The sequence below is a fragment of the Anolis carolinensis genome, chromosome 3 (genome assembly GCF_035594765.1).
Source record: "Anolis carolinensis isolate JA03-04 chromosome 3, rAnoCar3.1.pri, whole genome shotgun sequence".
Lineage (NCBI taxonomy): Eukaryota > Metazoa > Chordata > Lepidosauria > Squamata > Dactyloidae > Anolis > Anolis carolinensis.
In genome coordinates, this window is record NC_085843.1 from 75,296,492 (window position 1) to 75,314,283 (window position 17,792).

Here is a 17,792-nt window from a genome sequence, read left to right on the forward strand (position 1 = left end):
TCAGCAAAACCAGAATCTAAACACGCATCATGATTTTCAGGGGATATCTTATTTTTGGGGAAACAGGGTATAAGCAGTTTGAATGGGATCTTCCGTCTTGCAATGCACTGCATAGTGCTTTGCCAGTGAAAGAGACAAGCACCAAAGTGAAGCAGGCAGAAAATAGGGTACCTCTTCCCTCCCTCCTCCTTTCACTTGTCTCTCAATTCTTTAAGAAGACATTTTGGCCTAAAATTTTGGTCAAAGTTAATTGACCTATACCAATGTTAGAAATGTATCAAAAAGCTAGTATCTACTCCCAAATTCTGCTTAGAAAAAGTGAACCTAGAACATATTGGCATCATGATAAATAAGGAGGATTTATCAATCTTGGGAAATGAATTATTCTAAAGTCTACTTCTTGGAACAACACCTGCATAGCATCAAGTACCTAGTACTGATAAGTCCCAGCAAATCTGGTACAATATCTAAATTATCTTGGGTATCAGGAAGAAAGAAAAATATATATAATTCTAAGGCCTCCATTATTTCCAAATTACCAGAAACCATGTTAATGGCACTTCAATCATTCACTCATTGAAGATGTTTCCTTCAAGCATTAAAAGATCATCCCAAATAAAAATAAAATGAAATTAATTACATGACAGTGGCATCTTGAGTGGTATGTGCTAGATATTGGAAAACTCGGAGATACCTCCCTTAGAAGAATGGGAAAAATACATTACATATTTGTTGATAATGAATAAAATAACTACTCTTAAGAGGAGAACCTTTAGAGAACTTTGTTAATGAATGGCAACCAATGATCCACCATCTCAATATAAAATGTTTATAGGGGAAACTATAAAACTGTAGACAGGGAAGAAATTGATATTAGTTTGGAGCCTATGATACCTTTATATGTACTATTTAAATAGAAGATTGTGACCCCTTAAAGAAAATATATTATTTCAGAAATGATTATGGAACACTAATAGCTTGGAACTATTGCACTGTATGCAACAAACACTTATAAATGTATGCCTATTTGAATAAATAAATAAATAAACAAACAAACAAAAATAAAATGGAATTAGGATGAGCGAGGAAACAGTCACCAGGTTTGTAGGAATGACTCATCTAGTGTGAGTGACAGGCTGGTGTCTCTAGTCCTTGTCACAATGCAGAAGCTGCAAAGAGCATTTGAAATAATGGGTGCAACTACACTGTAGAATTAATAAAATCAATTGTAGAATTAATAGAATCAACTGTAGAATCAATGCAATTTGACACCACTTTAACTGTCATGGCTCAATTATATTGAATCAGGTGAGTAATTTTATAAGGTGTTTAGCCTTCTCTGCCAAATAGTACTGGTGCCTTATTAAACTACAATTCCTACGATTCCATACCATTGAGCCATGACCATTAAAATGGTGTTGAACTGCATTAATTCCATGGTATGTTGCAGATACACCCAATAGGTCTGAGAAATTGTTCCTCAAGGAGAACAGTAAGATAATTTTACTCCACACAGCACCAATGCATTGCCCAAGTCCTTGGGTTTGCAATTACATAATTACTATTACAAGACATGAAGATTTGAATTAATCCTCTTTCAGCATAACCGTGGCAGCTGTGGGATTCTGGAAATTATTCAAAACTTAATGTTTCTAATTCCAACACTAACCTTCACAAATTTATCTTTGGTAACACACAATATCACCACAAGCAGATGTTGGGTGAATCATGTATCCACATCCAATCCTGCCCAAATGGTCTGTGCCAATTTAATATTAAAGAGAGAAAGGACAAAAAGCTCACTTGGTACCTGTCAGCTTCCAACAGGCAGTACCTAGTTCCACATATTCTTTTTTCCTTCGTGTGACAAGTGCTTTCTTTACAAAGAAATAAAAATTAGTACAAGTGGTAAACATTCATATGGCTTTTCTTAACAAAACACTGGCCTTTTTAGTGAGCGATAAGCAAGAAATATACCACAACTATACATTAATTTATGACTTGTGCTTCCGCTCGAGGTCTGCTTTTTCACAAACACAATCTTCGGATAGGAAAATAACTCAAAGGGTGTTTTTGTTCCACTGGAGGAAGTGCCAAGTTTCCTAGCTTTTCTAAAGACACCTTCCTCATTCCAAGGTCCCAACATTTTATTGTAGTACAGCATGTACTTGTTGATTTACAACAAAAAGCAAGCCCTAGAAGCTGACAGGCAGGAGCTCAGCAGTAAAGGATGACTGGGATAGTTGGGAATGCTGTGCTTTCTAATAGTATGCTCTTGTTCTTGGTTCAGCAAAGGCAGACAGAGGGTGCATTTGATTACACTATGTAACATACATTGATAAAATCCTGTTCCTGGTTTGAAAGGACTATTATTCCTGTTTAATTGTGTGCTACTTACTTTGAAGGTAGTTATACTCCAGAAACGTCATTTTTGTGGCTGCCAAAAACTATGTTTAATTGGTTGAGACTCTATGCGATATTAATTGAAAAACTATAGTGAAATGTGCTGTCGAATATCCCACAAAAACAAAGTTTTTGCAGTTTAATAAACTTTTCCCATGTTTTTATGATAGAACCAATTAGGAAATGACATTTATAACCCAGAAACAGAAATTGTGTTACATAGTGTTATAGTCAAATTTAATGAGAACAACATGAATACATAGCAAGTCCTAGATCTAATAAGTTATCTTGGATATCTCTTGACTATCTAGGATTTCTATATTTTTTATTCTAGTCTGCATACTTATAAACAGATTTTGACTAAACTTGATATTTATGCTTAGGTTGACATCCTGAACGTCTTTGTACACACTGAGGACCATTAGCTTTTGTCCACTGCCCCCAAAATGCTTGCTTGGGTCTATTTTACAGGGATCTTAGTGATTAACCCATGCAAATGGGCAAATTTATTAAGTCTTGTTACAGATGATGAATTATTTGTGAAACAAAATAAATATTGAAATAATGTAGGGAAAACAGTCCAACGAAATTTTGTCAGTTACACTTATTTCAGTATCTTTCATGAGCCAAGGATCCACGAATTTTCCTCACTTCATACCACCTATATTCAAAACTAATGAGAACTGACAGCTCCCATTCCAGTTGCATTGGTGGAATGGTCACTGAACAGCCCAAGGTACTATTATTCTCCCAAGCCACTGAGCATATTGCCCTTACAAGTGCTTTGGCTGATCAGGGAGAGAGATAAGACTGTAAAACATAATTAACTTCAGATGCACTTGATGGGAATCTTGTGTTGCCAAGATATTCCTAAGTAGATATGATGTTAATCCATTAACCGAGAAGATGAGAAATCAAGAGATACATCAAACTTCATTTTATTTACTAAACAATTTTGTAATGTTATTTGATAATCCCACACAACAAAATTCACACTGCACAATTCAATCAAAATGGAGTATGGCACAACTAAATATAACACAGATGGAGGACAGTAAGAGCTGTTTGGCAATGGAATATGCTGCCTCCTCAGAGTGTGATAGTCTCCTTCTCTGGAGTTTTTAAAGAAGAGGCTTAATGGTCATCTGCTGAGAGTGCTTTGATTACATCTTCCTGCATAGCAGGGAGTTGAACTGAATGGCCCTTAGGGTCTCTTCAACTTTAGGATTCTAAGATGCAATGTGCTTCAATTACAGGAAATTATCAGAGTGGCTGAAGACAAGTTTAGCAGTGAAATCAGCTGTTAGGGAGACTATGGGATCTTACTGCATTTTATAAAAAGGGCAATGGGCAAGCTAAACAAGGAAAAGCCAAAGCTATCAGTGCAATAGCTTTTATTACTAGAAGATCAAGTGAATGAACATACATAATCTGGTCCTTTAGTGTATGTAATTATTTCATTTCCAGGATACTTTGGAATGTTTATAAAAAATCAAAAACCAAATAGCTGTATATCAACTTTTTATATTTATTCTTCTAAAAGAACACAGCAAACAAAAACAATGCAATTTCATGTGTTTCTCTATATAGACATCCATTAAAGCCAATAGAAGCTATCTGGAAAGCCTCCCATCAAAGAAAATGATCTTCATATTTCCCTTCCTTTGCCATTTATAACAAAAGCAAACAAATATTTTAAACATAAGACTAGTTCCCCTTGAGGAATTTATTCAGACTATATTAGCACTTATTTGAGGTTTTTAAAGTATACAATTTGGGCCAAGTTCCCCTCTAAGTTTGTGGAATTCAAAGTTCTCTTTGAAAGATTAGTTGTTGCATGGGCAGGGACGACCATCCTCCACCCATTCTCCTGGTACAAATAGATGAATATATGGTGTTGGGATAACCAAAGACCACAACTTTATTGATTACAATGCAAACGGAGTTGGCAGCTATGCATGGGTTCTGGATCACGAATCCGACAGCCCACTGCTGACCAATTGCACCAAACAACGGTAGAGGTCCCAGGCCATTTTCCAACCAGTTCCATCCCAGGACACTGGTACTGCCACATCCCTAATAAACCGCCTGTACACTCCCCCTCCCCCCGTTCCAATTAGGGGAGGGAGGTACACAAACCGGATCCAGGGCCCATGCCAAATACTCCAAGTTGTGATGAAAGAACATGACTGTAAAATAGCAATAACACCAAACACAGGTTAAATAACCACAGGGTGATAGACAGGGTGCAGCTCAGAGGCCTTGGTCCAAGAGCCAGCGCACCTCTTCAAATCTACCACGGCAGATCGAGGCCGGTGTGGGGGTAACCAATCAGGGCTCAGGGTGGAGTCCGGCCCTGATTGGCTGGGCACCTCAGAGGTGTCAAAGTGAACAGGACGCAAGAAGTCCCAGGAGATGGAGGGCGGGCGGGGGAGGAAGCGTCTGCTGTCGTAACATCCCTGCCTGGTAATTCAGGCAGGTCATATATTGTTATTTCAGCTAATACCTGCAACATAAATACTATTGACTGCGGGTATCTAAATGGTACATACTAAAGAATGGGTGCAGACATGCCATGACTATTCAGAACAGACAATAGTTATCAAAAGTCAGACGCCAGTTAGAGAGCAAAATAGTTTATTTAAACAATTGTCCAAAAAATAGCTCAATAAACACAAAAAGGCTTGAAACACTTAACTTCAGTGTTATTAAGCAAAATGAGCAGGAAAAACTCCAAAAAAAACAAAAGCTAGCAAATAAACCGGATTAACCAGATATATAATCCGGGTTAAACCTAAAGTTCCTGGACTTGACCCAAAAGTTCACAATGGGCTAAGCAATGGAGGCAAAAGCTAAAGCAAGCAGTATCGAAGCCCACAAGCTCTTCTAAAAACTTAAAGGTTCAAAAGGAGTTCAAAAACAAACAAACGCTCAAACCATTCTGGCGAACTCTCAGTTGCGAGCAGCAAAGCCAGCGGGAGAGCGAGACACTGGCAAGCCTGCAGCAAACCGCTGTTGGAGCACACACCAAAACAGAGGTTAAAGGAACAGAACAGGGAAGCTTCGTCAAGCCGGTCCGAAATCGAGATAAGTTGGCAGAGTCAAGCCGCTGCAGAAGCAAACACCAAGCCAGGAGTTAAAGGGGCAGAGTGGGAAGACATCGTCAAGCCGGTCCGAAGTTGGGATAAGCAGTCAGCGTCCGCGTCAGGAGTGAAGGCAGTAGTCAGACAGCCACAGAATTGGGAATGACACCAAACCGCAGTTTGAGAACGAAGAGCAAAGCCGAGTCAAGTTCCAGTCCAAGGTCCAAGGTCCGAGAGGTTGAAGTCATCTAAGATGGTCACAACACGAAATGGCACAGAGAGCCAAAGCAATGAGGGCGAGCAGCAGCTAATGCAAAATAGTAATAACAGTGCAGTCCAGGAAAACCCACACAATTCCAGCCCTCCGTTACAGAATAACCAGGATTAAATTTACATCTGTTGCAAAGTCCCAGTCCAGTCTTCAGTAACACACACACAGGAAACCCAATGGCGCCCAGCAACACCTTGCCACACGCAAAGTATAGTGGCCAAACAACCCCAATATATCCAGATCTCCTTGGGTGTCCAAACTTACTCATGCCCAAAAACAGGTGTCCCAACTTCTCAATCTGAATCAGAACTCCACACAGCTAACGCCCTTGGGTCAGGCGTCCCGAATTCTTCATCGGAGTCCCAATCATCCTGCCCACGCCCAACTCTATCCACGCCTGTGGACCCACTCTCACTCCTCCAAGCAGACCAAGTGGGATCTGCTTCTGAAGACACCCAAGCTTCCCCAACATCAGCAGCATCCATGGCCCCCGATTCCTCCCCAAACATCTCCAGTGCCCGTGCCCAGTCCGTGCCCAATTCCTCCGTTAATACCTGTTCCCCAGCATCCATTTCCACTTCAAGATCCCCACATGAATCCTCCTCAGAACACTCTCCATCAGTCTCCCTGACACTTTTCCTAAGCAAATCCTCCAGCAAGCCCTCCTCGCGAGGGTTTTTCCTTCCTCTCCTGATCCCACCACTATCATTCACAATCCCCGAAGGCACATTCACAGCAATAGTGCTCCTAGAAAGAAGGCATGGATGAACCCCATACTATGAGTGACTATCAGTCTAGGCACTGTAAATGTATATATCCCGATAAAGAGTTGAAAGCAGTATGCTTTAGCTGCACTCCTCTTTTATCTTTATCTTAGGTTAGATAACCAGTGTTGTCCAGTCTCATCAATGACTGGAGAATTTTTAGCTGATGAGAATGAAGTCTGTGTGGTAGCCAAACAATTGCCAATGGGCAACAGAAACTTTCCTGTGCCAGATTTCTTCTTCTGCTGGGCTATGATTATGATTTCCAAGATACTGTGGGTAAAGCAAACCTGGATACTGTATAATGACATATGTGCCTGGCTTGGGAGCAGATCCTTTGTTGGCCTGGAACACTGTAATTCAGCAATGGCACAATAGTGATCAGACCTTAGAAAACCAGTCCTTTCAAGATCGGGATAACGGCAATATTCTTCAAGCAATGCTACCATTGGGACTGGATGCCAGAAAATCTGCCAAAATTCTTTTTTGCTTGATTTCCTCTTTTACCCCTTCTACACTGTCATATAAATCCAGATTACCTGCTTTGAACTGGATTATATGGCAGTGTAGACTCATATAAATTCGGTTCAAAGCAGAAAATGAGGATTATATTATTTGATAATTTGGATTATATGGCAGTGTAGAAAGGGCCACAGTTAAACCAAATTAGAATCATAGAATAGTAGAGTTGGAAGAGACCTCATGGGCCATCCAGTCCAACCCCCTGCTAAGAAGCAGGAAATCGCTTTCGAAGCACCCCCGACAGATGGCCATCCAGCCTCTGCTTAAAAGCCTCCAAAGAAGGAGCCTCTACCACTGCCCGGGGGAGAGAGTTCCACTGTCGAACAGCTCTCACAGTGAGGAAGTTCTTCCTGATGTTCAGGTGGAATCTCCTTTCCTGTAGTTTGAAGCCATTGTTCCGCGTCCTAGTCTGCAGGGCAGCAGAAAACAAGCTTGCTCCCTCCTCCCTATAACTTCCCTTCACGTATTTGTACATGGCTATCATGTCTCCTCTCAGCCTTCTCTTCTGCAGGCTAAACATGCCCAGCTCTTTGAGCCTCTCCTCATAGGCTTGTTCTCCAGACCCTTGATCGTTTTAGTCGCCCTCCTCTGGACGCTTTCCAGCTTGTCAACATCTCCCTTCAACTGCAGTGCCCAAAATTGGACACAGTATTCCAGGTGTGGTCTGACCAAGGCAGAATAGCATGACTTCCCTGGATCTAGACGCTATACCCCTATTGATGCAGGCCAGAATCCCGTTGGCTTTCTTAGCAGCCGCATCACATTGTAGGCTCATGTTTAACTTGTTGTCCACGAGGACTCCAAGGTCTTTTTCGCACACACTGCTGTCAAGCCAGGCGTCCCCCATTCTGTATCTTTGCATTCCATTTTTTCTGCCGACATTCCATTTTTTCTGCCAATTATGTTTTATTATGTCTATTTCTTAAAAAAAAGAAATGAAAAGGAAATTTTTTTATTTGTCATGGGGAAAACAGCGAAGTAACATTTGTTTATCCAGTGATCGAAATAAAGAAATATGTTAAAATGGATGATGTATTCTCCACTTAACTTTGACCAATCCCAATCCCCCATCCATTAAAAACATTGTCTAACCATTCAAAAAAGTATTGTCTTGTAAATTAGGTTGTAATATTTTGAGTGATTTCACTTGAAACAAATAGCAAGAGAAGGATAAATGTAATGTATCTAATAATGTAATATCCAAGTTAGTGAAATAAGTGAAGAGGTAGACACCTGAACTATATAAGTTTATTAAAGTATATGTGCAAAACAAAAAAAAATTTACTTGTAAAGGGCAAGTGTCCATGGAAAGATGAAATTATTCAGCATTCAAACATGGTAATAAATATCTTCAACGAAGCAAAATTTAGTATTTCACACAAATTATAATGTTGAGTTTTGTATCCATATTACTGGTAGAGCTTCGTCGGTCAACACATTTTGTAAAGAAAAAAAATCAGCAGCAACAATTTCATCTTGGTCGCCACTTAATGTCCTTTACACCATGAAATTGTCTTTTCAAGGCATGACTATCGGCCCATTCAGAATCTAAACACGCATCATCATCATTTTCTTCTAATTTCTGGGGGAAAATAGCAAAGAAAAAATGTCATCAACTTCAAACACATTTATATACATATTTTTTCATAAAAACAAATGTTGCACCAACACTTGATACCTTGAGCTCCTCTTGTCTTTTGTGATAAAAGAGGATCATCTGTTTCTGGTCTTCACCGCTGATGACAGGCTCACGGGCTGGAGCTCCTTGTCCTTTCTGCAGAAATATGTCATCGGTACACATTATTCTGTCATGACACTCAAAATACACTAATGCTTAAAAAGCATGACATAAAACATTGCAACAATCTGTTACACTCCGATGCTGCTGTGTACAATTTTTAACCTCAAAGGCTACACATACATGTGAGCCACCTGAGCTATCCTGTCCAAAATGCCAAGCAGAATCAGACTCTGCCATTGGCAATATGGAAGCACTGGTTGCAACTGCAAGAATAAGAGCCGTTATCTTTATCAGGGATAGAATTAATTGCTTCTTCTGTGCATCGTTATCTACTTTTATGGGGAAGGAGTGAGGAAATAAGGAATTGCATCTAAATCAACGGAAACTAGCTTGCAGTCTATAGACTATTCACCCTGCTTAAATATGATTTTTGAAAACAAAACATAAGGCTGAGGTCCTTGGGTCAGAGATAAGCCATAACCAAACCCATCATTTTACAATATGTACATGAGGAGCAGAATAAACAATTGCCATTCATTCATGGAAATGATGGAACCCCCAGATGGCGTAGTGGACTAAGTGACTTGAAGGTTGGGTTGCTGACTTGAAAGCTGCCAGGTTCGAATCCCACCCGGGGAGAGTGTGGATGAGCTCCCTCTATCAGCTCCAGCTCCATGCGGGGACATGAGAGAAGGATGGTAAAAACATCAAAAACATCCGGGCATCCCCTGGGCAACGTCCTTGCAGACGGCCAAATCTCTCACTCCAGAAGTGACTCAAGTTGCTCCTGACACAGAAAAAAAATGGAAATGATGAATTTTTGCAGTGCACTTCGGATGTTAGAAAAGCTCTTCTTGGTCCAAGATGTGTGTTGTGATATCTTTCAGGACAACAAGAATGAAATGAATGCAATGATATATATTAAGAGCTCTGGCTGCAGATACAGCCTTAAACAATCAGTGCAAAATCACATTAAGAAGGAATTCTACTCACTTTTTGTATTTTAACAATAATTTTGGTTTTTTCATTTTTGCCCACATAATCAGAAAGCTGGTTTGTTTTCTTCAGCTCCTTTCCTGCCCACCATAGTTGCGCCTCTGATTCCTCAATCACCTCAAGTGAAGCCTATGACAAATTAAGACATAAAATGTGTAAAGTTTTGGCAATGAATACATAGATTACAGTTTGTACAGAGTTCCATTTTAGGGAGTAGCAGAGCAGTGTTGGACAGGACTATTTATTCCTTGTTACCAAACAGTTCCATTGAACAAACAGAAAAGCAACAGAAATCCAGCTGAACAGGAAATCCTGCTTGCCCTCTTTTAACAAAAAGCCCAAGAACAGAAAGGTCTAGTAGATTACTGGGTTCATTCAAGTATTAGTGAGATACTACCATGGAGAAAAAGTGAAGTCTCTGTCATACCATCCTAAACTCACTTACCGTATTTTTCGCTTTATAAGACGCACCTGATGATAAGACGCAGATCGCCAGGAAGGGAGAATGGGGCGATCTGTGCCGTCCACGCGTGTGGACGGCACAGATCACCCCATTCTCCCTTCCTGGACGCAGATCGCCGTGCGCACGCACGGACGGCACAGATCGCCCCATTCTCCCTTCCTGGACGCAGATTGCGTTTATAAGACGCACTGACTTTCCCCCTCTATTTTGGGGGGGGAAAAAGTGCGTCTTATAAAGCGAAAAATACGGTATCTTATCAGGTATAAGAATAAGTCAGGAAGCCAACTTTTAAGTCTCAAGAAATTTTTGTTGATTTTCTTTTTATTTCTGTTTAATGTAGTAGCCATTTCTTCAATAAAAACTTTTGCATTTACATTTAATTTGTTGTCCCTTTCCCTCCCAAGAAGAACTACAAACTGGGAAAGCTTTTAATGTAAAATATAGATGCTGCACAAGCCTCTGGTATGAATATATACAGGAATATATATAGGAATATATATATTAAATTAAGAAATGATACACAAATAAATAAATCTATGTTCTGCAAAATCTTTTCATTTTGGGAAGAACAGAACTGACTTACATGAGTTCCTGCTAGATCTTCTTTATCTTCAAACTCCATCCTAATTGGGTCATATGGAGGGAGGCCCATGGGGTAAACAATCATAACAGCTCCTCGAAGCTGGTCCAGTGCATCTTTTACCATGTCAATAGTAACACACACATTGGCTTGAATTTGTTTCTGCAATAAAGACAGATGCCATTGAAATTAACAAACTAACAAGGCACAGAGCTTTCCCGTCAGTGTACAATGGAACTCAGCATGGCATTTCAAATAACAAAGAATGCCTCCACTGCTTTTTTTCCTGGTTCATTAACAGCCAGCATATAAATGTTTGTTTTACTACTCCTTCAGCAAAGAAATGTTAAACAAAACAGTGGCAGATAACATCCAGATTTGTAATTATTGCAAAACTGTGGGTTCAATCACTTTTTTAAAATTTACCATTCCCAAGTTATAAAATATATTTCAAAAAGCACTTTTATTAGCTAGAGCCAATAGCATGATCCAGAGTTCAGCATATCAGAAAGATCCACTGCCTACTACAAAAGAAGAACTAGGGGTCTACTTCACTTTCTTACAAAAAAATTTATATAGAGAAAACCCCTAACTGAACAGATGTGGACAAGAAGGTGGAAGAAGAGAGACTCCTAGTGGGCAATTATTATTAGGATTTTTTCTGAAAAAAATGGGTAGTATTTGGGTAGTATTAAATATCTCTCCTGGACTAATCTAAAGCAATGGGCAGCTTCTAAACCAGTAACAGTAAAACTGATGACTGTGTGATATTCCCCACTCTCTTTTTAAATATTCTGAGCCCATTAGACTGACTCAAACGCCCTGGATCCCTTCACCACATTTTTCTAAGTGTTTGGTGGAGAAAATCACCTTCAAATAGCCCAAATTGCTACAAAATGGCTCAAAACTTTGGCAGTCTGTTTGGATTTGGCCCCCACAAAATTCCTAAAAGTATAATTGCCTCAAAACCAAGTGATATCGCCCCTGGTCTTTCAGGAATGCATTGGTGCAGCCCAATGTGTGTGTGTGTGTGGGGGGGGGGGGGGTGCACGGGCAAAGTTGCCTCTACCAGAGTTCAGCTGCCTATTCTGTTCTAAGACTGCATGTTAACAAACATACCCAAACTGAAAAACAGGGATCACACTATTATTGACTGGTTTTGAAAATAAACAATACAAAATGCCAGAGTAACTGGAAAGCCATAGGGGAATCTAATTAATAACAAAATATTTGGCACCACAGCACCTACAGTGTTCTGGGGACCAGTACAGTAGATCAAATACTCCACAAAGCACTTGAGGCATAAATGACACTCCTAGATTAACTACAGTTTTTTCAAGCCATGAGATGGCAGCCTTTGACAGCTTTACCCTTTGGCTGACTGATGGCACAAAAGCAGGGCTTCAGCTATGTCCTTGAATAGGTGAGGTAACTTTATTTTTATCTACCTTTTCCCGGAAAACTAAAAGTGCATTGTAACTTCATCATTCACATTAAAAGTGTCAATCCAATGTGTGGCATTTCAAAACAACAATACAAATATCCTACCTTAGATATTAGTGCTTTAGCTTCTTCTACTGTTGCTTTTAAAACCTGTTTCATTTTTTCATTTGGAGCTTAAAATTAGAAAAACGCAGTTAATACCACAAAACATTGTGTAAACAATAAAGCTGTATTTAAAAAAGGAGGAATATATGCACTACAAAAGATGCTCTCTGAAATAAAAACCAGATTTCAAAGCTTATTCTCTGTGCAAAAAAAAACCCTCTAATGGACTCGTTGATCAACTCAAGAGGACTTTAAAAATGCAGCACAACATACAAAGTAGACTTTTGCTGGCTATTTGTTATAGTTTATACCTAATTTTGAACACCTAGGAACATGAATAATGTCATTCAGAACAAAGCAAACAAAAGGTTTGCGTCCAAAGACATCAAAATGGAATTTTGCTCATACACCAAAGTTTTTTGGGTGCCTTTTTTTCACTGAAGCCTTTCCAAAGACTGTTCCTGAAGATTGGGAGACTCTCCAGAGCAGTACAGGAGAGCGCTGCTGTAAATTTGAGAAAGGTCACACTGGGGAAACAAAAGTATTTTTTACTTTGTGTATGGCAGATCATAAAAGCTACACTTTTCACCAACAAAATTCATGCTTATCCAGTGCTAGACATCTTTCCCAATGTTACAACATTACCTTAGGAGCTTTTCTCGTGCTTTGTAGCTAGTAGGCTGGTATATAATTTCGGATTAGATTTGGAACTTGTACCTGATTCGTTAAATTTGGGCATACAAAGGTGAGTTCCGAGGCATGCAGGAAAGGTGTGTGTGTGTGTGGGGGGGGGGATTAGAATTTGAATCTTTATCTACGCATAAACTATATTTATTTACCATGGCCATTTCTCCGTCCAATTTCATCTTTTTTAAAAACGCTTCCACCACTAGGTATACATTTTCCTGCCCATTCATCCTTTAGTTTCAGCTCTTCAATTTGTTCATCTGTCAGCCCTTGCATATTAGGGGGCAAGAAAATACCATGTTCTGCGAGAGATTCCATCTCTTCCAAAAAAAATAATAACAATTAGAGAACAGGAAAATAATAATGTTAGATTCATTTTAACAGTTCAGCAAAGACTTTAACTTTTAAAAACAAGAATTGCACATTTTACATGACACTGAATATTTTTGGCTAAGAATTGCGTATGAAATTCATGAAACCTAAACAGACACACAAAGAGTAAGAATATATATTAAATGATGCAGTTCATGTTTATAAGTATTACTATAAGTCCATATATGAATGTTACATGGATGACAAAGGAATCATTAAGAAGCTTTCATTTTAGAAAATACATTGGTTATCATTCTAAATAGAAAAACCATGTAGTCTCTGAGTTCCACCAGGTATATGAAACTTTTGCACAGCACGCTTTGGCCAGAAAGACTCCAAAGAAATCATATGAGTCATAACAAGACTAAAAAGGATTCCAGTTGTCAGTACAGATTGAGCATCCCTTATCAGGAATTCCAAAATCCAAAATACTCCACATGGATGTATGTGATAGTGACACTGTTGTTTTCTAATGGTTCAGTGTACACTTTGTTTCATACACATGATTATTTACAGTACTGTATATAAAATTACATCAAGGCTATAAGATATATATATATATATACATATACACAGTATATATATATATGAAACAGAAATGATTTCAGTGTTTATACTTGGGTCTCCTCTGAAAGATATCTCATGATATACATGCAAGTATTTCAAAATCTGAAAAAAAAAGAAAAAAGAATTACATCTATCCCAAGTATTTCAGATAAGGGATACTCAACATGCATAACAATTCAATAGTTCTATATTGAAATGGGTAACATGTTAAGACAGAAAGAAAATGCATAGATTATTAGTTCCGACTACAGGTAGTCCCCAAGTTACAAATAAGATAGGTTCTGTAGATTTGTTCTTAAGTTGAATTTATATGTAAGTCGGAAAATATACATTTTTAAATGGAGCTCCAGACAAGTGTATGTATACTAGTTTGGGTACCAGGCGCTGCCTGGGTTATTAGGAGGCATTGTTTGCTTTGGGATGTTAGGTAGTATCACTGAAGTTTGGTGCCGATCCATCACTGGCTAGGTTCAGTGCTGTCTGGATAAGGGTGAACTACAAATCCCAGATTCCCAGGGCAATCACCCCCAAATCCTGCCAGTATTTGCAGTTGAACTTGTTGGGTCTGTGTGTCAAAATTAGTCCAGGTCTGTTGTCATACAGGAACACATTCTGTACCTGCACAAACACGCTGAACCTTGAGCCTTCCATTGTAGATCTTAGTTACTTCTTGTGTTAAATTCTCGATGGAAGTACTGCATGTTTCCTTCAGCAGAAATTGGTCTTCATCGCCATGCTTAATATGGAGTAGAACCATTTCTGTAAAGGAAGTTCATTTCAAGTTCAGGTGACACTGTAATTGCATGGCTAGCTGTCCTGTCAAGGCAGGCATGGGCAAACTTCAGCCCTCCGGGTGTTTTGAACTTCAACTCTCATAATTCCTAACAGCCTCAGGCCCCTTTCTTTTCCCTTTCCCCCCTCAGCCGCTTAATTGTCCACATGCTTGTGGATTTCAACGGCTTCTCTGTATACCTTGACATGGTAGTTGTTTGGGGGTCCGCAGTTTGGGGGTCCTCCTGGATTCAGCGCTGACGCTTGAGGTGCAGGTGTCGGCGGTGGCCGAGAGGGCCTTTGCACAACTCAAACTTGTGCGCCAACTGCGACCATACCTCGTGAAGTCTGACTTGACCACGGTGGTGCATGCCTTAGTTACCTCTAGACTGGACTACTGTAATGCGCTCTACGTGGGGCTTCCCTTGAAGACGGCCCAGAAACTACAATTGGTCCAGCGCTCGGCTGCCAGGTTAATTACGGGGGCGAGTTACAGGGAGAGATCTACTCCCCTGTTCAAGGAGCTCCACTGGCTGCCTTTTATTTTCCGGTCCCAATTCAAGGTGTATACCATCACATATAAAGCCCTAAACGGTTTGGGACCCACCTACCTTCGTGACCGTATCTCCTACCACAAGCCTACACGATCCCTTCGCTCATCAGGGGAAGCTCTCCTGTCCCCACTCCCAATATCCCAGACCCGCCTTGTGGGAACAAGGGAGAGGGCCTTTTCTGCTGTGGCCCCCCGATTGTGGAATTCTCTGCCCGCGGAGATTAGACAAGCCCCCACACTAGCAGCCTTCAAGAAAGACTTGAAAACATGGCTCTTTCGCTGCGCTTTTGGAGAGTAACCATTTTATATTTCTTTTCCGTTGCTCCCCCTAATATCTATCCTCCAGAATACCCCACTCCCTTATGACCCTGTTTGCTGTGGTTTTTATTTTTATGTCTTTCTCACCCCGAGTTTTAACTTAATGTTCATGTGGTCTGCCCTTGTTTTTATTGTCTCCTTGTTTTATTTTGTAATGGATATTATTTACTGTATTGTTTATTGTATTGTGTTGTTCTTTTATATGCTGTTTATATTGTATTGTTTTGGGCGTGGCCCCATGTAAGCCGCCCCGAGTCCCCATTGGGGAGATGGTGGCGGGGTATAAATAAAGTTTTATTATTATTATTATTATTGTTAGAATGGTCCAGCATTTCTGTGTTCCCAAATAATATGCTGTGTCCAGGTTGGTTCATCAAGTGCTCTGCCATGGCTGACTTCTCTGGCTGTATTTGAGAACACAGAAATGCTTGACCATTCTAACAACCACCATGTCAGACTACACAGAGATGCCTTTTAAATCAACAATCATGTGGCCAATTTCAACAGAAAGGAGGAAACCATGAAAATGAACAAAATCTGGCTACCTGTATTGAAAAAACTCTAAAATCAGAACAGCAAATAAAGAACAACACTCTGAAAACAGGGAAATTCCAGACAGGAAACAATGAGGGCCAGCTAACACCTCCCAACAAAGGGATTCCCTCAGGCAGGAAGCAGCCAGACTTTGAATCTGCAAGGCCATTCAATACAAATCAAGGTGGCTAATTGCAACATTTACGCTTGCTTCTGGCAGACAAAGAGTTTTTTCTCCCACCCTGGACATTCCACAGATATATAAACCTGTCTTGCCTAGTGTCCAACAGACCTCACATTTCTGAGGATGCCTGCCATAGATGTGGGCCAAATGTCGGGGGTGGGGGGGGATGTTTCTGGAACATGGCCATACAGGCCGGAAAACATACAACAACCCTGTGATCCCGGCCATGAAAGCATACAACACATTAGAGCAACCCACTTTCTATTTCACTCTCTTTTCAAACTCCATCAAAGTACAGTAGAGTCTCACTTATCCAACATTCTGGATTATCCAACGCATTTTTGTAGTCAATGTTTTCAATACATCGTGATATTTTGGTGCTAAATTTGTAAATACAGTAATTACTACGTAGCACTACTGCATAATGAACTACTTTTTCTGTCAAATTTGTTGTTAAACATGATGTTTTGGTGCTTAATTTGTAAAATCATAACCTAATTTGATGTGTAATAGGTTTTTCCTTAATCCCTCCTTATTATCCAACATATTCGCTTATCCAACGTTCTGCCGGCCCGTTTATGTTGGATAAATGAGAATCTACTGTAGTTACTTTTATGGTAGAAATTACTTTTAAGGGAGCCCCAAGTTGGAAAGGGGAAGCAGTTCGGTAAACAAACAGGTGGCTTGAAAGAAAGTATGCATCAAACCGATTGAGCGGAGAGGCGGGCACGGGAGGCCAGGCGGCTTCCTGAAAACAGGCCCTTCCGTATCCATGGAAACCAGCAAGCGCAAACACAACAGCTCTCCCTCCCTCCTCCCTCCGCTCCCGGGAAAGCCAAGAGAGCCCTCCACCTGATCCAGGCCAGGCCTAGGCAGCGAATCTCCCCGGCCCCTCCTTCTCCTCCGCTTGTGCCAGCGCCGGAGCCCGAAATGTGGAAGCAACGCAGAGGGCTCCTCTCAAGGCCTACTAGCCCATCAAAGGCGCACAGGCGAAGAAGCCGCCGAAGGCCCGCGCATGCTCTATCCTCACTCAGCTGCCTTGGCCCGCCCCCTAGTGGGCGGGGAAATGATAGATTGACATGCTAGAGGGGCGGAGCTCTCCTCTTAGACCGGGAGACGTGCCTCCAGTCCGAGGCTGCAACTGCTACTCTGTGTAGGCTTAAGGCGGTCGTAGTTTTGCAAGGTCTTGAGCCTTTTTGGTCAAATACTGCTGGTGTCTCAGCAAACTGCAAATCCCATGGTTCCATAACATTGAGCCATGGCAGTTAAAGTGGTGTCAAGCTGCATTCATTGTTATCTGTGAATTTTTAATTGTGTTGTCGAAGGCTTTCATGGCCGGAATCACTGGGTTGCTGTGAGTTTCCCGGGCTGTATGGCCATGTTCCAGAAACAGCATTCTTTCCTGACGTTTTACCTACATCTATCACGGCAAGCC

General features: G+C 40.6%; 1 protein-coding gene across 3 annotated transcripts; it reads right to left on the bottom strand.

Moving 5' to 3' along the window:
• Positions 1 to 3,911: 3,911 nt before the first annotated feature.
• cfap298 (cilia and flagella associated protein 298) lies at positions 3,912 to 17,401 on the bottom strand. Of its 3 annotated transcripts, none has more exons than XM_062975053.1 (8): positions 17,210 to 17,401; positions 14,616 to 14,756; positions 13,211 to 13,378; positions 12,372 to 12,439; positions 10,827 to 10,985; positions 9,778 to 9,909; positions 8,722 to 8,817; positions 3,912 to 5,734 (listed from the first exon to the last, which is right to left on the bottom strand). In XM_062975053.1, exons 2-8 carry the CDS (start codon positions 14,752 to 14,754, stop codon positions 5,627 to 5,629), a joined length of 870 nt encoding a protein of 289 aa, XP_062831123.1. In that variant the 5' UTR covers positions 14,755 to 14,756; positions 17,210 to 17,401; the 3' UTR covers positions 3,912 to 5,626. The 3 variants fall into 3 exon arrangements, with proteins under 3 accessions (XP_062831123.1, XP_003219100.1, XP_062831124.1); XM_003219052.3 differs by lacking the exon at positions 3,912 to 5,734 and adding an exon at positions 8,278 to 8,625 and having other exon boundaries at positions 17,210 to 17,399; XM_062975054.1 differs by lacking the exons at positions 3,912 to 5,734; positions 13,211 to 13,378 and adding an exon at positions 8,278 to 8,625.
• Between the last annotated feature and the right edge of the window lie 391 nt (positions 17,402 to 17,792).